We start from the raw sequence: 22,303 nt of genomic DNA on the forward strand, positions 1-22,303 counted from the left end.
CGAAAGGCGAAGCTCTCTCTTCACCACAACCGACCGGTTCAACATCCGCATCACTGCAGATGGCGCTCCGATCTGCCTGTCGATTTCCCGCTCCCTCCTACCCTCACTGGTGAACAAGACTCCAAGATACTTGAACTCTTCCACTTGATCCACCCTTTTCCGACTGAGGACCATGGCCTCAGACTTGGAGGTGCTAATCTTCATCCCAGCCGCTTACACTCGTCTGCGAACCGCCCCAGCAAGAGTTGGAGGTCGTTGTTCGATGAAGCTAAGAGGACCACGTCAGCAGGGACGAGATCCTCCGATCACTGAACCCGACACCCTGCCCCACCACGCTGCGCCGAGAAATTCTGTGCATAAAGATTATGAACAGAACCGGTGACAAAGGGCAGCCATGGCAGAGTCCAACCCTCACTGGGAACAGATTCGACTTACTACCGGCTACACGGACCGAGCTCGCACTCCTTTGGTACAGGGACTGAATGGCCCTTAGTAAGGGGCCATCCACCCCATACTCCCGGAGCACCCCCCCACGGGATGCCTCTGGGGACACGGTCATTAGCCTTCTCGAGATCCACAAAACATATGTGGACTGGTTGGGCAAATTCCCATTTCCCATCCAGCACCTTAGTGAGGATAAAGAGCTGGTCCATGGTTCCACGTCCGGGACGAAAACCGCATTGTTCCTCCTCGATCTGAGGTTCAACAATCGACCGGACCCTCTTTTCCAGCACCCTGGCATAGACCTTGCCGGAGAGGCTGAGGAGTTTCAGTAGGAGTTCCTATTTAAACCTAAAACTTCCCACCAGTCCCCTAGAACTGAAGAAGCTACTCGGATGAGTGGTGAAACGTTTTCTCAAAAATAATAAAATATACAAGTCCAGTTGGCTTTTTGAACCTTTTTGGATACTTACCTGTATCTAGTATCACCTGATTTATCATCTGCCTATCTCCTTTATTGTAAATTATGTTATACTTCCTGTTTATAGTCTACTCACATTTTACACACAAATACATCTGTATAATGTTTACAGTACCTCATTCATCATTGTGTATATCTCGCTCACTCACCTGTATATGTGGTCTCACCTGTACATCTGTAAATATTGTCCATATGCTGTAGAAACAACCTGTACCATACTGCTTATACATCACACTATTCATGCCATGTGCACTTACTGCCTATTGCACTTCTGGTTAGATGCTAAACTGAATTTAGTTACTCTGTAGCTGTACATGTAATTACAATAAAGTTTATCTACTCTATCTTATCTAAACAGAAGAGGTGGACTGAGATTTAACCTGCCATCTATTTATAATGCAGTTTTAACTTCTGTCCCGACAAAGTTTCAAACCCATTCACACCTTGAGACTGGAGCCTCTGACTGACAAGCGTCGTTAGAACTCCATTCATCGGAAAAGAGGACAGTCGCCCCTCAACAACAGGTAAGTACCAAACCATTAATGGAAATTACTGTATCAGTAATATGTTTGGTATACAATCTCATTCATCGGCCTTCAGATCACCAAGTTTGGTTTTAGCTTGTGAGCGACCATTTGAGACTTTAAGATAACATTTTGACCCTTAAGCTAAGAGTTTAGCTTAAATGCTAGCGGTCAACAATTAGCTTTTAATCAGCACGTTTTACACACTAAACCATTGCAAAAACGGTACATTTAATAAACGCTGTGGAATTATTTTGAAAACAACTCACCGATTTATTCTTTTTCCCAAACGAAGCTCTGCACCACTTCCGTCGAAGTCAGACGTTGGGAAAACTCCCATCTTCCGAGTCCTATCTTTACCGAAACGTTGTTGCAAAAAACACTAAATTATCGAAAATAAGTGCAGCTAACGAGCTACAAAAAAAGAGATTTAATGCAGGCGTTTCTTGTATACCAAAAATCTCTACAAGCCCAGTTGCCTTTTTTAAACACTTTTCTGGATATACCATGACCTGGACGACTGAGAACTTTCACAGAGAAAACTAAAATTTGTATCACACCCATTGTGATCCTATCTGAACTTGGAAATAAAATAAGGCACAGCTTCCTAGCTTTGATGTATGCACATCATCATTCAAGTTGTCCATAAAGTAGTAAGATAAAATAGCACAGTAATGTAGCTTACGTATCACTCCTGACACAAAATCATTAACATCAGTCGACATCTTTGCCTCGCATCGCTACTGTTTTACATGATGGTTCCTGTTGCTGTTAGGCTTTGCATGAAGTAACTTGACTGCAGTAAAGTACCTGACAGATGCCGGTGCAAAATAAGGTTGCACACGGGCGTACCGCTGATGAGGATCAAAAAATATTTGTCAGAAGTGGGATTCGAACCCACGCCTCCAGGGGAGACTGCGACCTGAACGCAGCGCCTTAGACCGCTCGGCCATCCTGACACATACACACTGCGCTGAATCTTGGCTTTTTGAACAGGAAAACAGAAAACACTGGAACGATAAAATAAAGTTGCACCGGCATACTGCTAATGTGGCTCAAAAATGAGCTGTCGGAAGTGGGATTCAAACCAACGCCTCCAGGGGAGACAGCGACCCCAGCCATCCTGAAACATATACAGCGCAATGAATTTTGGCTTTTTGAATCGAAAAGCGGAAAACACCGGAGCAATAAAATAACGTTGCACCGGCATACTGCTGATGTGAACCAAAAGATATATGTCAGAAGTGGGATTCGAACCCACGCCTCCAGGGGAGACTGCGACCTGAACGCAGCGCCTTAGACCGCTCGGCCATCCTGACACACACACAACGCACAGAATGTAGACTTTTTAAACAGTAGCTACTAGTTGTAGCACCAAAAACACGAAGGTAAAGAATACAAGATACAGGTTACTTACTCAGCTACACTGCAAGTGTAGTTTGTTGTCAAGATGTGTCATACACAATGTTATACACAATGCAATGAATGTTGGCTTTTTGAACAGTGGCTCAGATCTAGTTGACACCATAGTGCCAAAACCTCCATTGGCTTGTTCATTTGCCTATATAACATCTAACATCTATCTAGCTCACATATAACACGTATGTAAAAAATACAAGATATCGGTTACTTACCCAGTTCTGCAAGTGTAGTTTGTTGTCAAGACGTAGACCTGATAGAGCGTCAGTCCACTGTGTTATTGCGTACGGGTCAGCCCATCGGGTGCAGTTGATAAATGTTCACTTTTTCAAGTAATGCCCGCGGTACCGGAGAGTGAGCGACAGTGCACATTAGACAAAAATACTCGAATTGAAAAAGTTATGCGCCCAACGTGGGGCTCGAACCCACGACCCTGAGATTAAGAGTCTCATGCTCTACCGACTGAGCTAGCCGGGCTTAGAAACGTGTTCAAAAACTAGGCTTTTTATACTTTACTTCTTAAACAGTGATTATTCAACCCTTGTGGTTTACCCCTCGTGGTCACGACTAACATGAAATGGAAAACAATTAAAAAAAATAATAAAAAAATAGCCAGCGACCTCCAAGATCCACCTGTTGCTATATTAACATGTAACAGACAAGACATCTGCCTCTCACAATAAAACACAAATAAAAACCACAACTATAAAAACTAAAAATAAAAAAAATACATGCCCCGTGTGAGGCTCGAACTCACGACCTTCAGATTATGAGACTGACGCGCTGCCTACTGCGCCAACGAGGCCTGAGGACCCCATGCTACAGGAAGCCTTTTTCAGACACCTCAGAAGAAGAAGGGTTGTTATTACATAAGCTGAGCTAGGATTAGATATTAACAGCGCATGGGTGAAGCAGTCGACTTATTTACTAATCATAGTCACAGTATTGAAAGAGCAGTTTTTCATCTGGCAACTGGGAAACGTTTAACTAACAGCTGGTATAAAACTGGATTATGTTCAAAATATAGCGTTCGGTCAGTTGTAGGTAGTTTACGTGTCAACCAGATGGCGGCAAAGCGTTTCTCCGTTGTTTTATTTTTGTTCTCAACAACACGCACAACATTTATATAATCGAAGAAAAAGCGCACATTTTCTACTAATTTTCTTGGAAATCAATCAAGCTTCCTAAAAATTAAACAATGATGCATATTTCTCTTAAAATCAAGAGAACTGAGGGGTTTATTCTTCATATAGTGCGTAGCAGAGGCTTCTCATCTGCCATCCAACTTGGATTTCAGAAACACAAAACCGATCCAACAATAACAATAATTATAATAATAAAATATAAAAACCAAGGAGTAATATGTTCGGTATACAATCTAGTTGTTCACCGGACTTCAGATCCGGTTTTAGCTTGTGAGCGAACATTTGAGACTTCAAGCTAACATTTTAGCTCATAGCTAGCGGTCGACGATTAGTTTAGTTCGCTTTACACTCTAAACCATCGCGAAAACGGTACATTTAATAAACGCTGGGGAATTATCGGCACCGGAGAGTGAGCGACAATACATATTTCGACAAAAATGCTCGCATTGAAAATCTGTCATACACAATGTTATACACAATGCAATGAATGTTGGCTTTTTGAGCAGTGGCTCAGATCTAGTTGACACCATAGTGCCAAAACATCCATTGTCTTGTTCATTTACCAAAATAACATCAAACATCTATCTATCTATCTCACATATAACACGTATGTAAAAAATACAAGATATCGGTTACTTACCCAGTTCTGCAAGTGTAGTTTGTTGTCAAGACGTAGACCTGATAGAGCGTCAGTCCACTGTGTTATTGCGTACTAGTCAGCCCATCTGGCGCAGTTGATAAATGTTCACTTTTTCAAGTAACGCCCGCGGTACCGGAGAGTGAGCGACAGTGCACATTAGACAAAAACACTCAAATTGAAAAGGTTATGCGCCCAACGTGGGGCTCGAACCCACGACCCTGAGATTAAGAGTCTCATGCTCTACCGACTGAGCTAGCCGGGCTTAGAAACGTGTTCAAAAACTAGGCTTTTTATACTTTACTTCTTAAACAGTGATTATTCAACCCTTGTGGTTTACCCCTCGTGGTCACGACTAACATGAAATGGAAAACAATTAAAAAAAATAATAAAAAAATAGCCAGCGACCTCCAAGATCCACCTGTTGCTATATTAACATGTAACAGACAAGACATCTGCCTCTCACAATAAAACACAAATAAAAACCACAACTATAAAAACTAAAAATAAAAAAAATACATGCCCCGTGTGAGGCTCGAACTCACGACCTTCAGATTATGAGACTGACGCGCTGCCTACTGCGCCAACGAGGCCTGAGGACCCCATTCCACAGGAAGCCTTTTTTAGACACCACAGAAGAAGAAGGTTGTCATTACATAAACTGAGCTAGGATTAGATATTAACAGCGCATGGGTGAAGCAGTCGACTTATTTACTAATCATAGTCACAGTATTGAAAGAGTAGTTTTCATCTGGCAACTGGGAAACGTTTAACTGACACCTGGTATAAAACTGGATTATGTTCAAAATATAGCGTTCGGTCAGTTGTAGGTACTTTACGTGTCCACCAGATGGCGGCAAAGCGTTTCTCCGTTGTTTTTTTTGTTCTCAACAACACGCACAACATTTATATAATCGAAGAAAAAGCGCACATTTTATACTAATTTTCCTGGAAATCAATCAAGCTTCCTAAAAATTAAACAATGATGCATATTTCTATTAACACCAAGAGAACTGAGGGGTTTATTCTTCATATAGTGCGTAGCAGAGACTTCTCATCTGCCTTCGAACTTGGATTTCAGCCGCACAAAACCGATCGAACAATAATAATAATTATATTAATAAAATATAAAAATCAAGAAGTAATATGTTCGGTATACAATCTAGTTGTTCACCGGACTTCAGATCCGGTTTTAGCTTGTGAGCGAACATTTGAGACTTCAAGCTAACATTTCGACCCTTAAGCTAACATTTTAGCTTATAAGCTAGCGATCAACGATTAGCTTTAATCAGCACGCTATACACTCTAAACCATCGCGAAAACGGTACATTTAATAAACGCTGGGGAATTATTTTAAAAACAACTCACGGATTTATTCGAGGAGCTTTTCGCGACTTTTGTTTTTTTCTCCAAACGGACTTCGGCACCACTTCCATCAAAGTCAACCGCCGGGAGAACCGCCCATCTTCCGAGTCTCATCTTCGCCGAAACGTTGTTGCAGAAAAACATAAAATTATCGCGTCTTCCGGAAAATAAGTGTAGCTAACGAGCTAAAAAAAAAAACATGGGATTAAACGCAGGCGTTTCTCATATCTCCGTGAAAATATTCTTCGCCACCTCCGGACATCACACGACCTCTCGACATCCCGGAGCCTTCAATTAAGCAGCAGCCAATCGGAGAGGCGGATCGAGATCACGTGGTGTCGCAGCACTGGTCAGGTGAAATCATTAAAAAAACAACAACAACGTGACTTCTCAACCAAACTTTATTACCTCTTTACTTTACGGCAGTAATAACAACAGACTGCAGACCTGCATGTTTAATAATTTAATTTCACCATGCATAAACCATATAGAAAATACTTTACAGCAATGACAAGAATAATAATAATAATAAAAAAAAAAGACATTTCATGATGCTAAAAAAAAAAAAAAAAAAAAAAAAAAAAAGCAGATGTCACACATCACTGTAGGTTCACAAGTTGGGTTAGTCTCATGATAGTTAGTACAAGGTTAGACAAGTCAAGGAAAAAAAATGCTTTTATCCATTTGATTTACACTCAAATATCAGCTGATGTTTAACCTCAACCGTTATTTTGCAAGTTAAGCACCCCCGACAAAAATGGAGGTAGACGCGGAGTAAAAGTGGGGTTTTAGTGTGTGTTAGCTGAGGTGGAGGTACATGCAGAAGCCATCCTACGCCTCCGTATTTTTAAATGGCACTAGATTAATAACAAAAAAAAGTACAAAAAAAATCCTTCAAATTAGATCACTAGTAGTAAAATAATCGTAGCAGAGTTGCTTCCATGGCACATACACAAGAAAATCTCAACTTTCTCCGTTTTTTTAATGTCCGTAAAAGAGGAAAACGGGTCAAAAAGAACAAACGATGGCCCCCCTGACTATTCTTCTTCTTATTACTATTATTATTAATATTCGCCGCGGTTTCACAGTAAGATTAAAAAGGCATCAAATGGATATTTTTAAGCCAAATTTCAAATGCGGATCCCCTCCAAAGAAATAAAGCAGCAGCAAGGTGCATCTCAAGCTTGTTGAATCGCCGCCTTGCGAGAGCTTCTGTTAGTATTTACTTCACAACACTGCTTAATTACAATACTGCTTTATACAAAAGGCATAAAAACAAAGAAAAAAAAATAAATCATAAAGCACTGCTTCACATACTCATGTTTCAAGTTACGGCGCCGTCTCCATCGCCTGCTGCTGGTTAAAGAAAAAAGAATGATAACCGGACGACACCGGTAAACGCTGCCATCTTGTATTTTCTGGCACAGTTTCACGTTCGCAGGCATTCGATGAGCGTCTGGATGGCTTGTAAGTATGGCAAAAACACGCCACGTTAAAATGTCCCCCCCCCTTTTGACGAACTATTGTGAGAAAGCGTCACCTAGCTGAAGAAATAGCAGGCAAGGTAAAGTGTTAATTGTGGAATTATGCGGAAATGAAAGCTGGATAGATGGAGCTGTAAATAAAAAATAGGTCCAAATCACTTTTGAGGAATGAGTGAGTGTTTTTTTTTTTTTCCATTCATTCATCCAGCTGTCTGTCGTTGCTGTACGAAGCCTCTTCTTCTTCTCTTGTGGATTAAATGGACGCCTTAAAGCATTTATAACCTATAAACACCAAATAATTAGCGATAAAACTGGTTTTCACTGCAACCTTTGGTGTCACTAAAGGTTAGAAAACTTCAGCCAAGAAAAAAAAACAATAAAAAAAGACGTCCATTTAATAAAGAGAATTACATAAGGACAGGTTCCACAGTGTTTCCTCTACACAGACAAAAAAAAAAGTAGTCTTGCTGCAATGCTACTGTAAATTCTCATCCCAGGGCTCAGTGTTCTAGTAAATAAAATTACTATAAAACGTAGGGAAACACTGCGTCAGTCTTTTTCTTTAATTCCTTCCCGGCCAATCTTCAATTCCTTCATTGCTCCGTTTAATAGCTCTTCACAAAAAAACAGGTAGTGTTGTTTTTAGGTCAGGTCACGTCTGGCATCCTTCACTTTCTTGTAGAAGTTTATTTTTATTTTTTATGATCTCCCTCCTGCTACTCAGAACAACACGTCCTCGTTGGTGATGAGCGCTTCCACCACCAGTCTCTGGTATCGGATGTCGTTGAGCGCCGTCATGGCGTCCAGCCCGGGGGCCCTCATCAGCGTCGGGCCGAAGACGATGCCCAAGTTCTCGCTGGACATGAGGTTCTCCTTCTCGCACTGGGTCACTCTGGGCGACAACGGAGAAAGAAGAAAGGAAGCCGCGTTAATCTTAAAACAGCGAGAATAAAATGACAATTTAAATGTAAAATTGTGAGTTCGGACCTCTTGAGGTGAGCCATGAGGTATCGCAGCGTCTCGCAGTGAGCTGGCGGCAGCAGCTTCAACGCCTCATGGAGGGACTCCAGTCGCTTTTCTGCATCTGTAATCTCTAAAAAAGAAAAAAAAAACACATTAAACTGGATCAATTATCATTCTTTCTTTTAATGACTGCTTCTTCTGCGTCACTTGAAGCGTGAAGACTTACTTGCGGTTTCTATGAAGCGTGGGTAGGCATCGTATGTGATGAGGGGAATAGGCAGCTCTCTGAAGTAGAGCTTGAGGGCTCCGGTGATTATGTTGATGTCCTCGTAAGCGTTTGAGGAAATATCCGCTTTTTCTCCGTCTGAGGAGGAAATAAATCGGTTAAAACCCAACAAATGGGTCAATATTTAACTATAAAACCCCAGCGCTATTCACTTCCCCTGCTTTGATTATTCAGTTTCAATGGCCTGAGCAGGCTCCGCCCACCTATACATTTAGTACACGCCCCCAAATGCAAGGTGAGTCGTGGAGATTTTTTTTACGAACTTAATGACGCTGTTCAACTACAACACCGCTTCATACAAGTGGCAAACCACAGCATAAATAAAGCACTGTTTCAGATACACGTTTCAAAGCTTCAAAGCTCCGCCCCCTATAAAATTTGTGCACGCCCCCAAGTGCAGGATGAGTCATCAACATTTTTTAAACACTTTTTTACAAGCTTTACAATATTGCTCAACTACAAAAGTGTTTTATACAAATGTCAAACCACAGCATAAATAAAGATTCACATATTTATGTTACAAAGCTCCGCCCACTGATAAAATTAGTGCACGCCCCTGAGTGCAGGATGATGTCATCAACATTTTTTAAACGCTTTTTTTTTTACAAGATTTTCAACATTGCAAAACTACGGCAGTGTTTTATATAAATGTCAGACCACGGTATAAATAAAGATTCACATATTTGTGTTTTAAAGCTCCGCCCACCCAAAAAATTTGTGCACACCCCTAGTGCAGGATGATGTCATCAACATTTTTCAATCATTTTCCAGGAAATTAAAAACTGTAAAATACCATAAAGGACACCTATAAAACATTATTTTTGTCAATGTCGGGCCAGATGCGTGTCTATCGGTAACATATAGTGCGAGATAAACAGAATTTTACTTTGAGACTGTTTAATTGGATTGAATGTCTTAAGCTCTCAGCAAGATTTCATCGATTCTGGATGGAAAATTGTTTCGGGAACAGCACTCACCTCTGTCAAAGGCCAGCTTGACATCTTCAATCAGCTCACTGAAGCCCGATATTCTGTACAAACCCTCCGACTGAAGACCTGGGGGGTGAAACGCAGCAGTCATTAACGCAACTGTGATTTCCCTACAGTGAAAAATCAAAATGTTTATCACGGAAAACGCCTGTAATTGCAAAAATAGCATCTCAAATGATAATATCTGCTCATTATCTTCTTATTACGTGTTAGTGGGATGTTTAAACTAAATTAGGTCTTTCTAGTTATTAAGACAAAGCAATAATAATGTTTCTTGATTATAGACAAAAAAGGAAATAAAGAGTGGGGGTTGGGGGGGTGATTTCACCCGGCTCTCTTGCTCCAGTCAAGTTCAATCTCTTCAAGTCTGGTGTCTTCATTGATTTAAACATATCAGTTTCACTCGAGGCTTGAATCTGAGTCAATAAAATCCTGTCTGTGGCGTCTCCCACTCAGGTCCTCTGGGGAAAATGCAGCACCGTCACTCAACACGCACAATTATGGATTTAATCTTTTTCAGGTCGCCGACGCTCACATCCTCGTGGGCGTTCTCTATTTCTCTCTCTCCATCTCTTGCGGCAAACAACATTTATTTAAAGCCCCCCCCTTTTTTCCGTTACACAACCGCCGACCCGCGCCTCCTCTCTCACCTCTAGCCTCGATCTCCTGTATGCACATGTCGACCACCATGGGCCTCTTGGCGTTGTGGGCTTTCACCAGCGTGGTCAGGTCGCAGCTGTACACCTTCTTGACGTGCCGGAGGTCGGGCTGGCAGTCGTTGGGCACCACTTTGGAGCACTGCTTGTGGACGTTCAAGCCGCAATCTGACGGAGAAGAACGCAGATTTTTAAAAACTGACTCTTTTGGGAATGTTTTGACAAGTTTGAAAAGTCGCTTTTAAGCGTAGGCGGCGTCATCGCCCACGCTCTGATGCGGCGATCGCACTGACAGCGTGTTCTCTGGCACCGGTCTCCTAACATTTAAAAAATCCACGAAACACCGCCGATGAGTCAAGCGGTGACTAACTTTAGCCTGCTGTCCCGGTTCTGAGTCACCGTAAGACAGAGGAGGTAGAAGCTCTTCATGCATCAGAGGCGAATGAATCCCTTTTTAACGGAGATTCCCGGCGGCGAGTATTACCTGCACACTTGACTCCCTGAGCGATGAGGCCCCACATGAAGTTGGCACAGTACTCGCACCAGTGGGGGCCCCTGAACGTATGAACCTGAGGAGACAAAGTTAAGAAATGACTTTTTAAAATACAAATTTAACAAAAAAAATGCGTGTTAACGTGTCAAAACTATATTTGAAAGGATTCCCGTCGACTTGGTCTGGGTCAAGTGATGCCTGAACACCAGCAGTAATCTTTTTTTTTTTATTATTATTACAGCCTGACGGGCTCTGACAAAAGAATGACCGAGGCACAATAGGAGTGCTGAAGGAGCAATAAGAGGAACAGAATTTTAATCTCCTCATTTATTTGCGCAAATTGGCTCGGTGTAATGAAATGCAAATAGGAGCTCGGGAGACGGCGGCGGTGACCTTTGCGCTCCTCGCTAATGGCTACTTGTAGACTGAATAAGTCGAAAACAAAGGCTGAAGATGTGTGTGCGTTTCCCTAATCCTGACGCTCTCTGAGGTGAATTTCCAATAAGACCCCAGGAGCTGAATCAGCAACTCTAGCGGCACGCACGTACAGCAAACAGGATTGAAGGAGCGAAAGAGCGTCTCACCTTGAAGTTGTGGACCTTCTCGTACTTGGGCGCCAGGTCGCTCTCCCTCAGGGTGGCCCGCCGCACCAGGGACGTGAGCTGCGAAAGGGCAAAAGATCGGATTGGTTGCCAGAAGGTGGAAGCAGGGGAGGCGGGCTTGGAAGGGGCTCGCCTGAAGCAAGAGCCCGAGCCCGAGCCCGGGTCCGAGGAGCCGGCGGAAGCCACCGGCAGGGACGGGATCGAGCCGGCGCTCACGTTCAAGCCGAGGGCGGCGGTGAACAGAGACCCCTTCTGGGACGCCTCCTTCTCGGCTCGCCGGCGCGACTGCTTTTTGCGCCTTCTGACGGCGTACGACTCTCGGCTCGGCATTCTGGGAGTTTGTACTTTAAATAAAATGAATGAATGGATGAAAGAAAATCTAAATATCTCTAATAAACACAGAGCCAATCAGAGGACGGAAGGTAAAGTAACTAAAAAAAAAAATCAAAGCTCCATCTGAAAACAACAACAACATCCCAACCCGAGGACCAATCCTGCTGTTTAAGCACCACGGAGATCAGCCAATCAGATCAGCGCTGCATACTGATGGGGGCTGCATGCTGCAATTCCAGTTCATAACAAAAAACAAAACAAAACAAAAGCCGACGATGAATAAATCGTGCCTCGAGATTCAAAACTTCCCCCGACAGATGTAAAATCCTCGGCACCGGAGCGACGTGTCTGCGACAGAAGAAGAATCCCTCGGTCTCGGTCTCGTGTAGGTGAGCGCCTCTTCAGCCCACATGGCTCGGAGTGTGTGCGCGTTAATCCTCTAAACACTCACTAGCGGAGGAGGGAGGTAGAGAGAGGAGGAGAAGAGGAAGAGGAGGAGGAGGAGGAGGGGGAGCTACGGCGCAGTAATGGGTGAATTTAACAGGTCACAACGAGAGGAGAAGGAGCCAATCGGGGTGCGGCGATTGCCTGTTGTTCGTCACCGATTCTGCCACCTCCAACGTCCCGGGAGAGAAAGAATGAGCTCCTTCACATTTTTTATTTTTTTTTGCACCTGCAGCTTCTGTACACAACCCAATGTCCTCAGACGCTTCCTAATTCAATCCATTACCTCAGATCATATGAGCAGCATTAAATAAGAACTTCAAAAGGAACCTTTTGACGTTTTTTTGGCTCATTTCTCACCGCGAACAAACAAAAAACATGCCGCTCTAGAGGAGACGTACAAGCACGTTGAAGCTGAAGACAAAGAAATCTTGCAGCAGTCTTGTTTTGCGACTCTTTGACCAAAAAATCCTCAGCTTAAAAGTGAACATGCACGACTGAGAACGGATATTTAACGACTAACGGCGAGTGGCCTCATGAAATATTCACACAATAATGTAAATTCCTGTAAATTCAATCTAATGAGAAGGCCGTAAAAATGAATATTTAATAAGGGACGTTTCAAACACACGCCCACGGCCGTAATAAAACTGCGTTTAACCCCTAATAAAAAGCTGATCGGGCCGCGTGCGTGTCCCCGTGCGTCCCCTGCAGAGAGCCACCCCGGGTCTCAATGTCACAGCCGCACTGCTTTGTCTGCAAATCAATTATGAAAGCGTACACGGGACCCCCCCCCCCCTCCCCTCGCCCCCCATCCCACACACACGGACAGTGATGTATGAGGTGCAGCGTAGGTGTTGCGGGTCATACGAGGCCTCCGGGCGCATTGCCGCTGCGTGCATGCCCCCCCAAGCGTTGCAGCTGCAGAACTCAAATTAGCATCGGAGCGGCGTCAAGACAGAAACCTCTGGAACGAAACTCTTAATTACTTCCCAGCCGGGTGGAAATTAATGAGCCGACAACAAACTCCTAAACACTTTGGAAGTTGGGACGGCTTTTTGGGGGAGAGATCGCAGGTTTCTGCGGGCGAACCGCTGTTATGTAATTTTTACTGCAGAGCCCTTGGCTGCAGGCCATCGCTGCTCTGCATCCATCCTCCTCCTCCTCCTCCTCCTCCTCCTTTCACCATGTTCTTCATCCTATTGCTGCATTTACAGCACTTTTCCTCACCTTTAGCCTTATTTGATTTATCTCCAGGGCTCCTTAACCCTTCACTTTCCATGCTCTATAAACCACTGCTCCATTCATTTACAAGTTATTTCGTGGATTTAACTTCCTCCCTCCGATCAACTCAAACATTCATTTGTAACATCTTGTGCTCATGTTATCTAACGTCCTCGTCTCTCTCTCCTCTTCTGAATCATTTCAGCTTAAAAACCTCAGACTCCTCTCGACGGTACTTCAATCTTTCTAACCTTAATTTGTGTATTAACGGAGATTTAGCACCGACTGACTGATAGTAGTTTAATAAAGGCTAAAAGAACTACCGGCAATGCCTGTTGAGACATTGCCTCACGTCCCATGAGTTGCACTTGAGTCCAACGTTGCTGCTGGACCCAACAACCAATTCAGCTTCTGCTATAACTCTCCAGACCAGCAGGTGGCAGTAGTCAAGAAGAGCTACTATTAGCTAGGAGGCTAGGAGGAGCAACAAAACGTTCTAGCGTGTCTACTGTGATCGTGTTATTGTGAAAATATTTGAGTATTTTAATGTTTTTCTTCCTTTTTCTTCTTCCTGCGCACTAGCCACCTGAGCTGATCGGCCAATCAGAGTCAGCTAGGTGCTAATATTAAACTACTCCTACCAGGAATATTCTCTCTGGTCTGAAGCCAAAAACTCAATATCTTATTCAAACTAAACCCCTTAAACAACCAAACAAGGCTTTAGGTCAGTTTGCCAGAAACATACGTACGTTCACTACTAGAGGAGTGTCGACACCATTTACACGATCAAAAAAGAAAACGTGTCCTCACCCTCTCCTCCGAGTTGCATTCGTCTTTGGCCGGCGTCGGTCCATCGGGCAGTTCCGGGCTGAGCGGCAGGTGCTTCTTGAGGGTGGGCTCCTGGTTCAGAGTGGTGTAGCCCACGTGCTCGTAGATCGGGTTTATGGTCATCTTAGCGATGTACTCCGCCGCCTGGAACGGAAGAAAGGGTCGACGTGAATATGTTAGTCGGCATTCTACGTTTCCAGGAGAGTTTTGCTGCTAGAAGACGGGTTAAAAGGCCAAAGACGCACCTTTGTCTCGATGTAGAGCGTGATGAGGCCGTCTGTGACCAGGTCGTGGATGGACTCGAACCTTTTCTCTCCGACAAAGTGCTTCCCGTCATGATAGAGGCGGAAGTTTCTCGTCTGGTTCCCAAACCTAGGACGCGTTTGAGGAAGAAGAAGATGCAGAAAATCCGATTTAGCTTTTTCGCGTTCGCTTTCTGATCGATAAAGTCACATAAATATGAACAAAATGAAGTCAAACTAAACAGTCTGGATCCAAAAAATGAAGCTCTAAGGCAAAAATCAAACAAACGTATAAGAAAAATGGCACAAAATGGCGGAGACGTGATAGACAGACTGAACTGGGCCAACGTGGGCTATCTGCTTCTCAGCGCCCCACACAGAAACCACCGCAAGACAAAACCAGCATACTTAAAGATCATTAACCCAAAATCCAACCTTTCCTTTTTCTGCCACGCAGACTGGGACTCTCGGTTTATTTATGGTAGGTAATTATAACCACGGGGACAGGGTAGTGACAGCGACACAGAGGGAAAGTTGTGCAGGTGGAAGAGGCGTCACGAACGGCTATGAATAGAACCGAGCTGACCCAAAACCCAAATTCAAACTGAGCCGTGCACCCGTTTTTAAAAAGTGTGACACCTACTCTGAGAAAAATGATGGCTCGCAAAGGAGTCGGACTGACAGACAATAAAAAAAGTGAAATGTGTGGAGCAGGGAAGGCTCCTATATTGCAATTTATTTCCCTTTTTCAACTAAAGTCACTAAATAAAATCCAATTCAAGTCCAAACATTTGAATTAAACGCGGACAATATCTTTCTGATTTCTTCTTCTGATCTTTGTGCAGCGTCCTCACCAGAATAAGCGCCACCTAGAGGTTTAAAAAAGCAACTGATTTTATCATTCTAGCGCTAAATATTGCAATTTATTGGAGTCTGGTCTCCACTAATACTACTACTGTAGAAAACTGCAAGAAACTTAATGCTACCAGTCCTCTGAGCGACCAAAATGCCTTTGCACAAGACATTCACAACCTTCCCACTCATACTTTCACAAGGCTTGGTGTGAGGAAGCATGTGAGTTCAGGGATGAGCTCCCCTGAGCTGCTTAAAGTTCGGCCGGCGCCTTCGCTGAAAGGGATAAACCGCCTCACACCTCACGACACCTGTGCACACAGCTAGCAAGTTTCCTTAAAGGGGAACTACTGTTTTTTTACAACCTGGACCTTATTTCTGGCATAAAATACGATCGTTTACTCACCCATATAACTTTTGTGTAATTTGTATTCCTTTGGGAGATATTTAGATCTGCGTATATCCGTATAGTGGGAGTGAATGGGGCACCGAAACGCAGCCTCTAAATAACGCATTATCTGCAGAGAAACTCGTTCATTTCACCAATATTTTGTTATCCTACGCTAGCGCTATTCCCCGTTGGGTCTGGAGACATCATCCGGGGTCTGTAGATTGACTTACAGACCCCGGATGATGCCATCTCTGAGCGCCACGCGCACCAGCGACGGTCGGCTTCTTTACCTGTACTTTGCTAGTGCTACTTTTTTGCAACATGGCTGAATATTTTTCCGATTTTGAGGTTGTGGACAAACCATAGCAGGTGAAATGAAAGAGTTTCGCGGCAGATAATGTCTAATTTAGAGGCTGCGTTTCGGTGCCCCATTCACTCCCACTATATGGATATACGCAGATCTAAATATCTCCCGAAGGACTACAAATTACACAAAACAACGGAACTTTTCCCAGCAGTTTGGATTTAATTATTGGGTGCATTTCAGACTCCGTTCGTCCTTTAAAGTTGTTTTTCTGTCAATCTCTCAACTCAACGGCTACTGGTAGTGGTTCATTTTGTCTTAAACGTCTCCCCAGGTTACCTCAACACTCAAAAACATACCTTAAAGCCAGCGTGTACGTGCCCGGCTGTCTCTGACTCTCTCTGATGAGGTAGCTGCCTTCGGCCTGGCTCAGTAGCTGGTCGGCATCTTCTCTCGAGATCATCCCATGGTACCTGGATAAAGAATTAACATTTGAAGTCAGAAAAAAAATCGAAATGTTTCAGTCGATTTGAAACGAATTCACGAACAGAGAACTTACTCTCTCCCGTAGTATTTAGGTCGGTTGTCCACCTGCGGGGGGAAAAGAAAAGGCAGACACAGATTCACAAAATATGTCTTTTATTCGCACTTCAAAACGAAAGGTAAAGTTGAGGCTTGCTAAATCCATGTTTACAGACTTTCATCTGTAGACCTTGTTTTCAACCCAGCGAGTGCGTGAGTGTGTGGGCGAGGAGAATATTGCACGAGTCAGATAAAAAAAAAAAAAGCGGCAGAACATTGTGTTAAACGGCTAAACTGCTGCCGAGCCAATAAATCAACCCGACGAACGGCGGTGAATGTTAATTCGGACGCGGGCAGGTGTTTGCAAACACTACAAGGTCTCGTCGAGAAGCTAAAAAATTGTTGCAGTGCAATATGGTAGAGAGGGTAAACTGAGAGAGGCAGAGGCAGAGTGGAGGTGTGCAGTTGTCAGACGTGCACGTGCACCTCTGGACGCTTACCAAAACGGCCCCGAGGCCCCACAGCGAGCAGCCAGACTAAAAACCCATTACTAAAGCTCAATAGACATCCTTGAGTGCACATTACACAGCGCTGAATGAGAGGGAAAGAACTGTTTCTGAATGAGCCTGTGAGAATATATCCCATTTTTAGGATGTTAAATCAGGGAAATACACTTCCTTTTTTATGTTAGGCACCGGTAGCAGAGGAAAAACAACATTTAACTTGGCGCTCTCAGTCAAAGAAGCTCGCCGACTCACAGGGGAATAAAAGGCGACCTATTAGAGGAGGATTATTAGTGCAAAACAACCTAAGAAACCTCTTCCTTTTGGGAAGTGCTACTGAAACCGTTGCTAATTTAATTTCTGTGGACTAATTAATCAATAAGCTGCCTCTCTCTCTCTCGTCTCCTTCGTGCCACCCTTACATGCCACAAATTAAAAAGTACCAGCCACAGATAAGTGGTCATTGGTGCATCATTAAACCGCATATGGCCGAAGTCCCAGCAGACAGCATGGGGCCGCTGGTAGCAGGGTGGATTGAGGGGGTGCTCCTCTGCTCAGTCTGTCTGCAAGTCTGGGCACTGTAACTGGGTCAGCACCGACTCTCCCAGACCAAGGGCATCAAACCCAACAGCATTTGGCATCAAACACCAGACACCAGACTTTAATCCCCCTCGGATCCCCCACAACTCTGTGCAAACACACATCTGGTGGGGGGGGGGGTGGTCCAGGATTGCTGGTGCGTGCCGTTTAGTGCACATGCCGTAACACCTGCGCACGCTCGGCTGCGACTCTTAATTGCACCAGTGTCACTTTAGATTTTAAGACCGTAGTCAGCTTAACGGATGCCCCCACCGAAAACAAAGGAGCGGAGAACTACAAAAGTAATCAGGCGTCCTATGAGCCCCGTCAGCAGATGTAGTCCCTGAGGAGGTGGAAATGAAGTTGCTACAGCCCCTGATCCATACCACATGTGTTTCTGTTGTTGAAGCCAAGAAAAGAGACTGCTGTCCATGTGATGCTAATGTAACGTTAGCGTGTTTTTGGTTTAATTCAAAGGAAACATGTAGCAGTCATAGACAATTCCTGTTTATCCCTCTGTGTTTGCCATAAATGACTTTGCAAATACCAAATAATTATAATAATGTATTAAAATGGGCATGTGCAGCGACTAGGAACCTTAGAAACCGCCTTCGGACTAGGAACCAGGAACCTAAGAAACCTCCAAGGGACTCTAACCCTGAGAAACCTCCTTGGAACTAGGAACCTTAACATCTCATAGGGACCAGAAACCTTAGAAACCTCCTAGAGACTAGAAGCCATAGAAACCTCCAATGGACTAGGGACAGTAGAAACTTCCAAAGGACTAGAAACCTTAGACACCTCATAGGGACCAGAAAACTTAGAAACATCCCAGAGACTAAAAACCATAGAAACCTCCAATGGACTAGGGACCTTAGAAACCTCAAAGAAACCTTAGACACCTCCCAGGGACTAGGGACCCTAGAAACCTCCTTGGGACTAGCAAACCTTAGAAACCTCAAAGGGACTAGAAACCTTAGACACCTCCTAGGGACTAGGGACCCTAGAAACCTCCTTGGGACTAGGAACCTTAACACCTCATAGGGACCAGGAACCTTAGGCACCCCCTAGGGACTAGGAGCAGTAGACACTTCATAGGGACCAGGAAACTTAGAAACCTCCTAGAGACTAGGAACCTTAGAAACCTGCAAGAGACCAGGAACCTTAGAAACCTGCAAGGGACCAGGAACCTTAGAAACCTCCAAGGGACCAGGAACCTTAGAAACCTCCTCGGGACTAGGAACCTTAAAAACCTCCTAGGGACTAGAAACCTTAGAAACCTCCTAGGGACTAGGAACCTTAGAAACCTCCTAGGGACTAGGAACCTTAGAAACCTCCTGGAGGCTAGGCCTTTCAGGAACCTCCAGTGAATTAAGTGTGCTTCCACCGCAGGCAGTTAAGCAGGCTGTTGTATAATCGCGCATAAAATTAGCATCTTCTGACTAATTTACCGAACTTCTGTGGATCTTCCGAGCGCCTGAAGGAAACTTTTAGCTCCTTAATTAAAGCTTCTTGGTCTAAAAGTTCTGGGCACTTCGGGCGGAAACAGCTCTATTAATCACTGCAGCGTGACGCGGATCAAAACTGAAATATCCCGAGAAAAGACAGGCCGATTAAAACCGTCCCGGGTGACGGACGGTCAGGAAGCGCGTACTCACCTCACAGGTGCAGGTGACTCTGCGTGGGTGAGGCGCCTCCTGCTGAAGCTGGTACACTGTGACGGAAAAAAAACATGACGCAAGTCACTTGTAGAAGAAGAGGCAAACATTTATTATCATATAATTTGACGTGTGTTATGTTTTATTGATACTTACAGTAGGATTTCCACACTGGCGGCCTGTATTCATCATGATCTGAGGACAGAAATATATATATTTTTTAAAAACAGCTGAACAGTGCCACCATGTGGAGAAAACGCCACACTACTCTGCCAGCTCTTTGTCTTAATTTTGGCTGGAGTCCATCGGCCAGATAAAACCGGATTAGGGTGCAGTCGTTTCATCTTCTCTCTGGTGTTAAACCAGTTTAACAGAAGATAATGTCTAAATGAGGGGCAGCTTAGTGTACAAACAAAATCGGACCTTTTGAAATGCGTTCAAAAGCCGAACCAGTATTTAAAAGTGTGTTGAAGCAGTTTTAATACCGTGTGAACAGTTTAACATGACACATGGAGTCGACTTTCTTCTTTCCTTGTGTTTGTGTGCAATTACTTTGGGGTTTCAGACTGACGGATGCCTTTTCCACAACAGCATAAATGGTGACTAAATGGCTCAACAGATAAATCCACTCCGCCGTGCACAAAAAGCGCTGAGAAATTAATTTATGTAGCGCTGCAGAAATGAGCCGTGCAATGTTTATCTTTCTTACGCCGACAAGCTGTCACCGTACCCCCCCACCCCCCACCCCCGGGTCTACCCGTATGGAATTAATTAATTGTAGATGGATATCAACATTATAGCTGCGTTTCCTCGTTGTTTGTTCGGCTGCAGCAGACCGTAAAAAAGCACAAACATTAATATTAGCGGAACATTTTTTCAGCCTGAGGCACTCAGTTGGAGTTTGGCTGAACTCTGAAAGAACGGCTGCATTCAAAACAATAATAAAAATCATACATATTCAGCCCTGGATGCCTTATTTGAGGGCTTCACTAATAATACACAGAATTATTATATGGACGTTAATATCCCTTGTTCAGCATCTTGCAGATTAAGAAACACTTCCATCTTCTCTGCATGTGTAAAGCTGACAGCCACGTTTCCTGTCTATGTGAGCTCCACCAGCCTTATCTATTGGACACTCGTCGTCCCCGTATCCTGTCTTCAAAATAACTCCAAACCCTCCCCGGGGCAAGCGTCTCTCCCTGCTTTCTCAAGGAGACTCGGCTGCACGGTTAGACAAACTAACAACCAAACCAGACATAACATTCGCAGTGCTCGCTCACAGCGTCCCAAACTCCAGCGCTTGCACTCAAGTCCTGCAAGAATAACTGTGTTGCCTGTTTTTTATAAGGCTTTATAAGGCTTTATAAGGCTGCAACCTCATTTTTTTACTAGTTAACTTGCAGATTAAAGTTTTCCATTAAAACCAACGTGCAGAAATAATGCATCTAAACAAGAAACACTTAATTTTTTGAAGATTATACATCAAAATGCACGTGGTAATCTTATATTAGATCCCAACCTTTTAGGATTATGATGAAAAACATCTCTGGAAAGGTCATTTTACCCTTTTAACCTTCATTTTGCAGCGATGCATCTGTAAAATGCTTCTTATGCATCAATAAATCAGCAATAACTATATAAAAATGTAATAATAGTTTGCATAGGTGCATTCTTCTTGCACGCTTTGTATTTTATGATATTTAAAAGTGCATTTTGCATATCCAGCTCAAGCAGGAAATGAAATGCAGTGGAGCATTGGTGCTATATTCTTAATCACATCTAAATATATGAATGTTTCTGCAGAATTAAATGACTTTAGCCACCGCTGCTGCACCAGTTTTGTCAAAATATGTTAACAGGAAATGTCCACAATCAAACAAAATGCACACGTTTAGCATTTACACACTCATATAAAACTACAATGTCCATCTTCTGAGGTCTGATGCTGCTTACCAAACACATTTAGGGCCATCTTGATTCCCAGATTTGATGAAACAATCAACCAGCAGATCCAAATTTCCAGCCAAACGGATCCACTCAGTGTAAAACCTGAAAAAAAAAAAAAAGCTGAGGAAATAAAAAATAAAAATAAAGAAGAATTAGGTGAAAGTTTGCCACCGACGTCTGCACCGAGAAAGCCGGCGACTGAAAGTGATAACAGCTGAGTAACGATAAACAATAACTGATCAAGACTACAGGAGAGCTAGCGTTAGCGTTACTTTAGTTAGCAGCTTTATCCGAGGATAAAACGGAACCGATCCCTGTTTTCTTTACGGCATATTATAAAGAAAACCTTCGCTTTGCAATACGGCGAAAGTTCGCCCACCACGCCTCACAGCAATGTGAAACTATAGGCTGATTTATGTGGTCTAAAGGTTAGCTAATAAAACGTAGTACTCACATCCATTCTACATTATGGTCGCCATCTTTGCTGGGTCACGTGGCCAGTCTCGCCCTCTCTCTCTCTTTCTCTCTGTCCAGAGTAACTATGGCAACAGATCTTACTGATGCTACTTCGCGGCTAAAGGAGACGTCGTCTTTCCGGGCTTAAAGTTTATGTTTAACATAATATATCAACTCAGTATGAAGTGTAATGTGTTCTGGTATTGTAACAGCCAAAGCGTATGAACATAAGTCAATTTAGTTTTTCGTTAACTAACCCGATCTCCGACTAGCTCGCTAACGCATTTCCATAGCGAGCATGAAGCTAATATGCTACACGTAATAGGAAGTGTAAGACACGATGTTTGCAGGTTTGTGCTCGTGGCCGGTTAGCTCAGTTGGTTAGAGCGTGGTGCTAATAACGCCAAGGTCGCGGGTTCGATCCCCGTACGGGCCATCATCTGTTTTTCTTCTTACAAAAAAATTAGTTTTATTTTTTTTAATGTGCATCAAACGGCATCGTCGATTGGGCATTTTCTTTCTAAATAAATAC

At 43.6% G+C, this 22,303-nt stretch overlaps 1 protein-coding gene across 1 annotated transcript; it reads right to left on the reverse strand.

The window, feature by feature from the left end:
• Nucleotides 1–6,573: 6,573 nt before the first annotated feature.
• On the reverse strand, nucleotides 6,574–21,818 carry LOC311509459 (N-chimaerin). Its single transcript, XM_084574680.1, has 15 exons — nucleotides 21,770–21,818; nucleotides 21,322–21,417; nucleotides 19,522–19,560; nucleotides 19,366–19,421; nucleotides 16,663–16,694; nucleotides 16,463–16,576; nucleotides 14,560–14,686; nucleotides 14,297–14,458; nucleotides 11,468–11,545; nucleotides 10,875–10,959; nucleotides 10,385–10,558; nucleotides 9,723–9,800; nucleotides 8,686–8,823; nucleotides 8,484–8,589; nucleotides 6,574–8,388 (listed from the first exon to the last, which is right to left on the reverse strand). The coding sequence occupies exons 2-15, from the start codon at nucleotides 21,338–21,340 to the stop codon at nucleotides 8,217–8,219; spliced, it is 1,380 nt and encodes a 459-aa protein (XP_084430806.1). The 5' UTR covers nucleotides 21,341–21,417; nucleotides 21,770–21,818; the 3' UTR covers nucleotides 6,574–8,216.
• Between the last annotated feature and the right edge of the window lie 485 nt (nucleotides 21,819–22,303).

Source organism: Chelon labrosus (assembly GCF_963514085.1).
Source record: "Chelon labrosus genome assembly, chromosome: 24".
NCBI classification, from domain to species: Eukaryota; Metazoa; Chordata; class Actinopteri; order Mugiliformes; family Mugilidae; genus Chelon; species Chelon labrosus.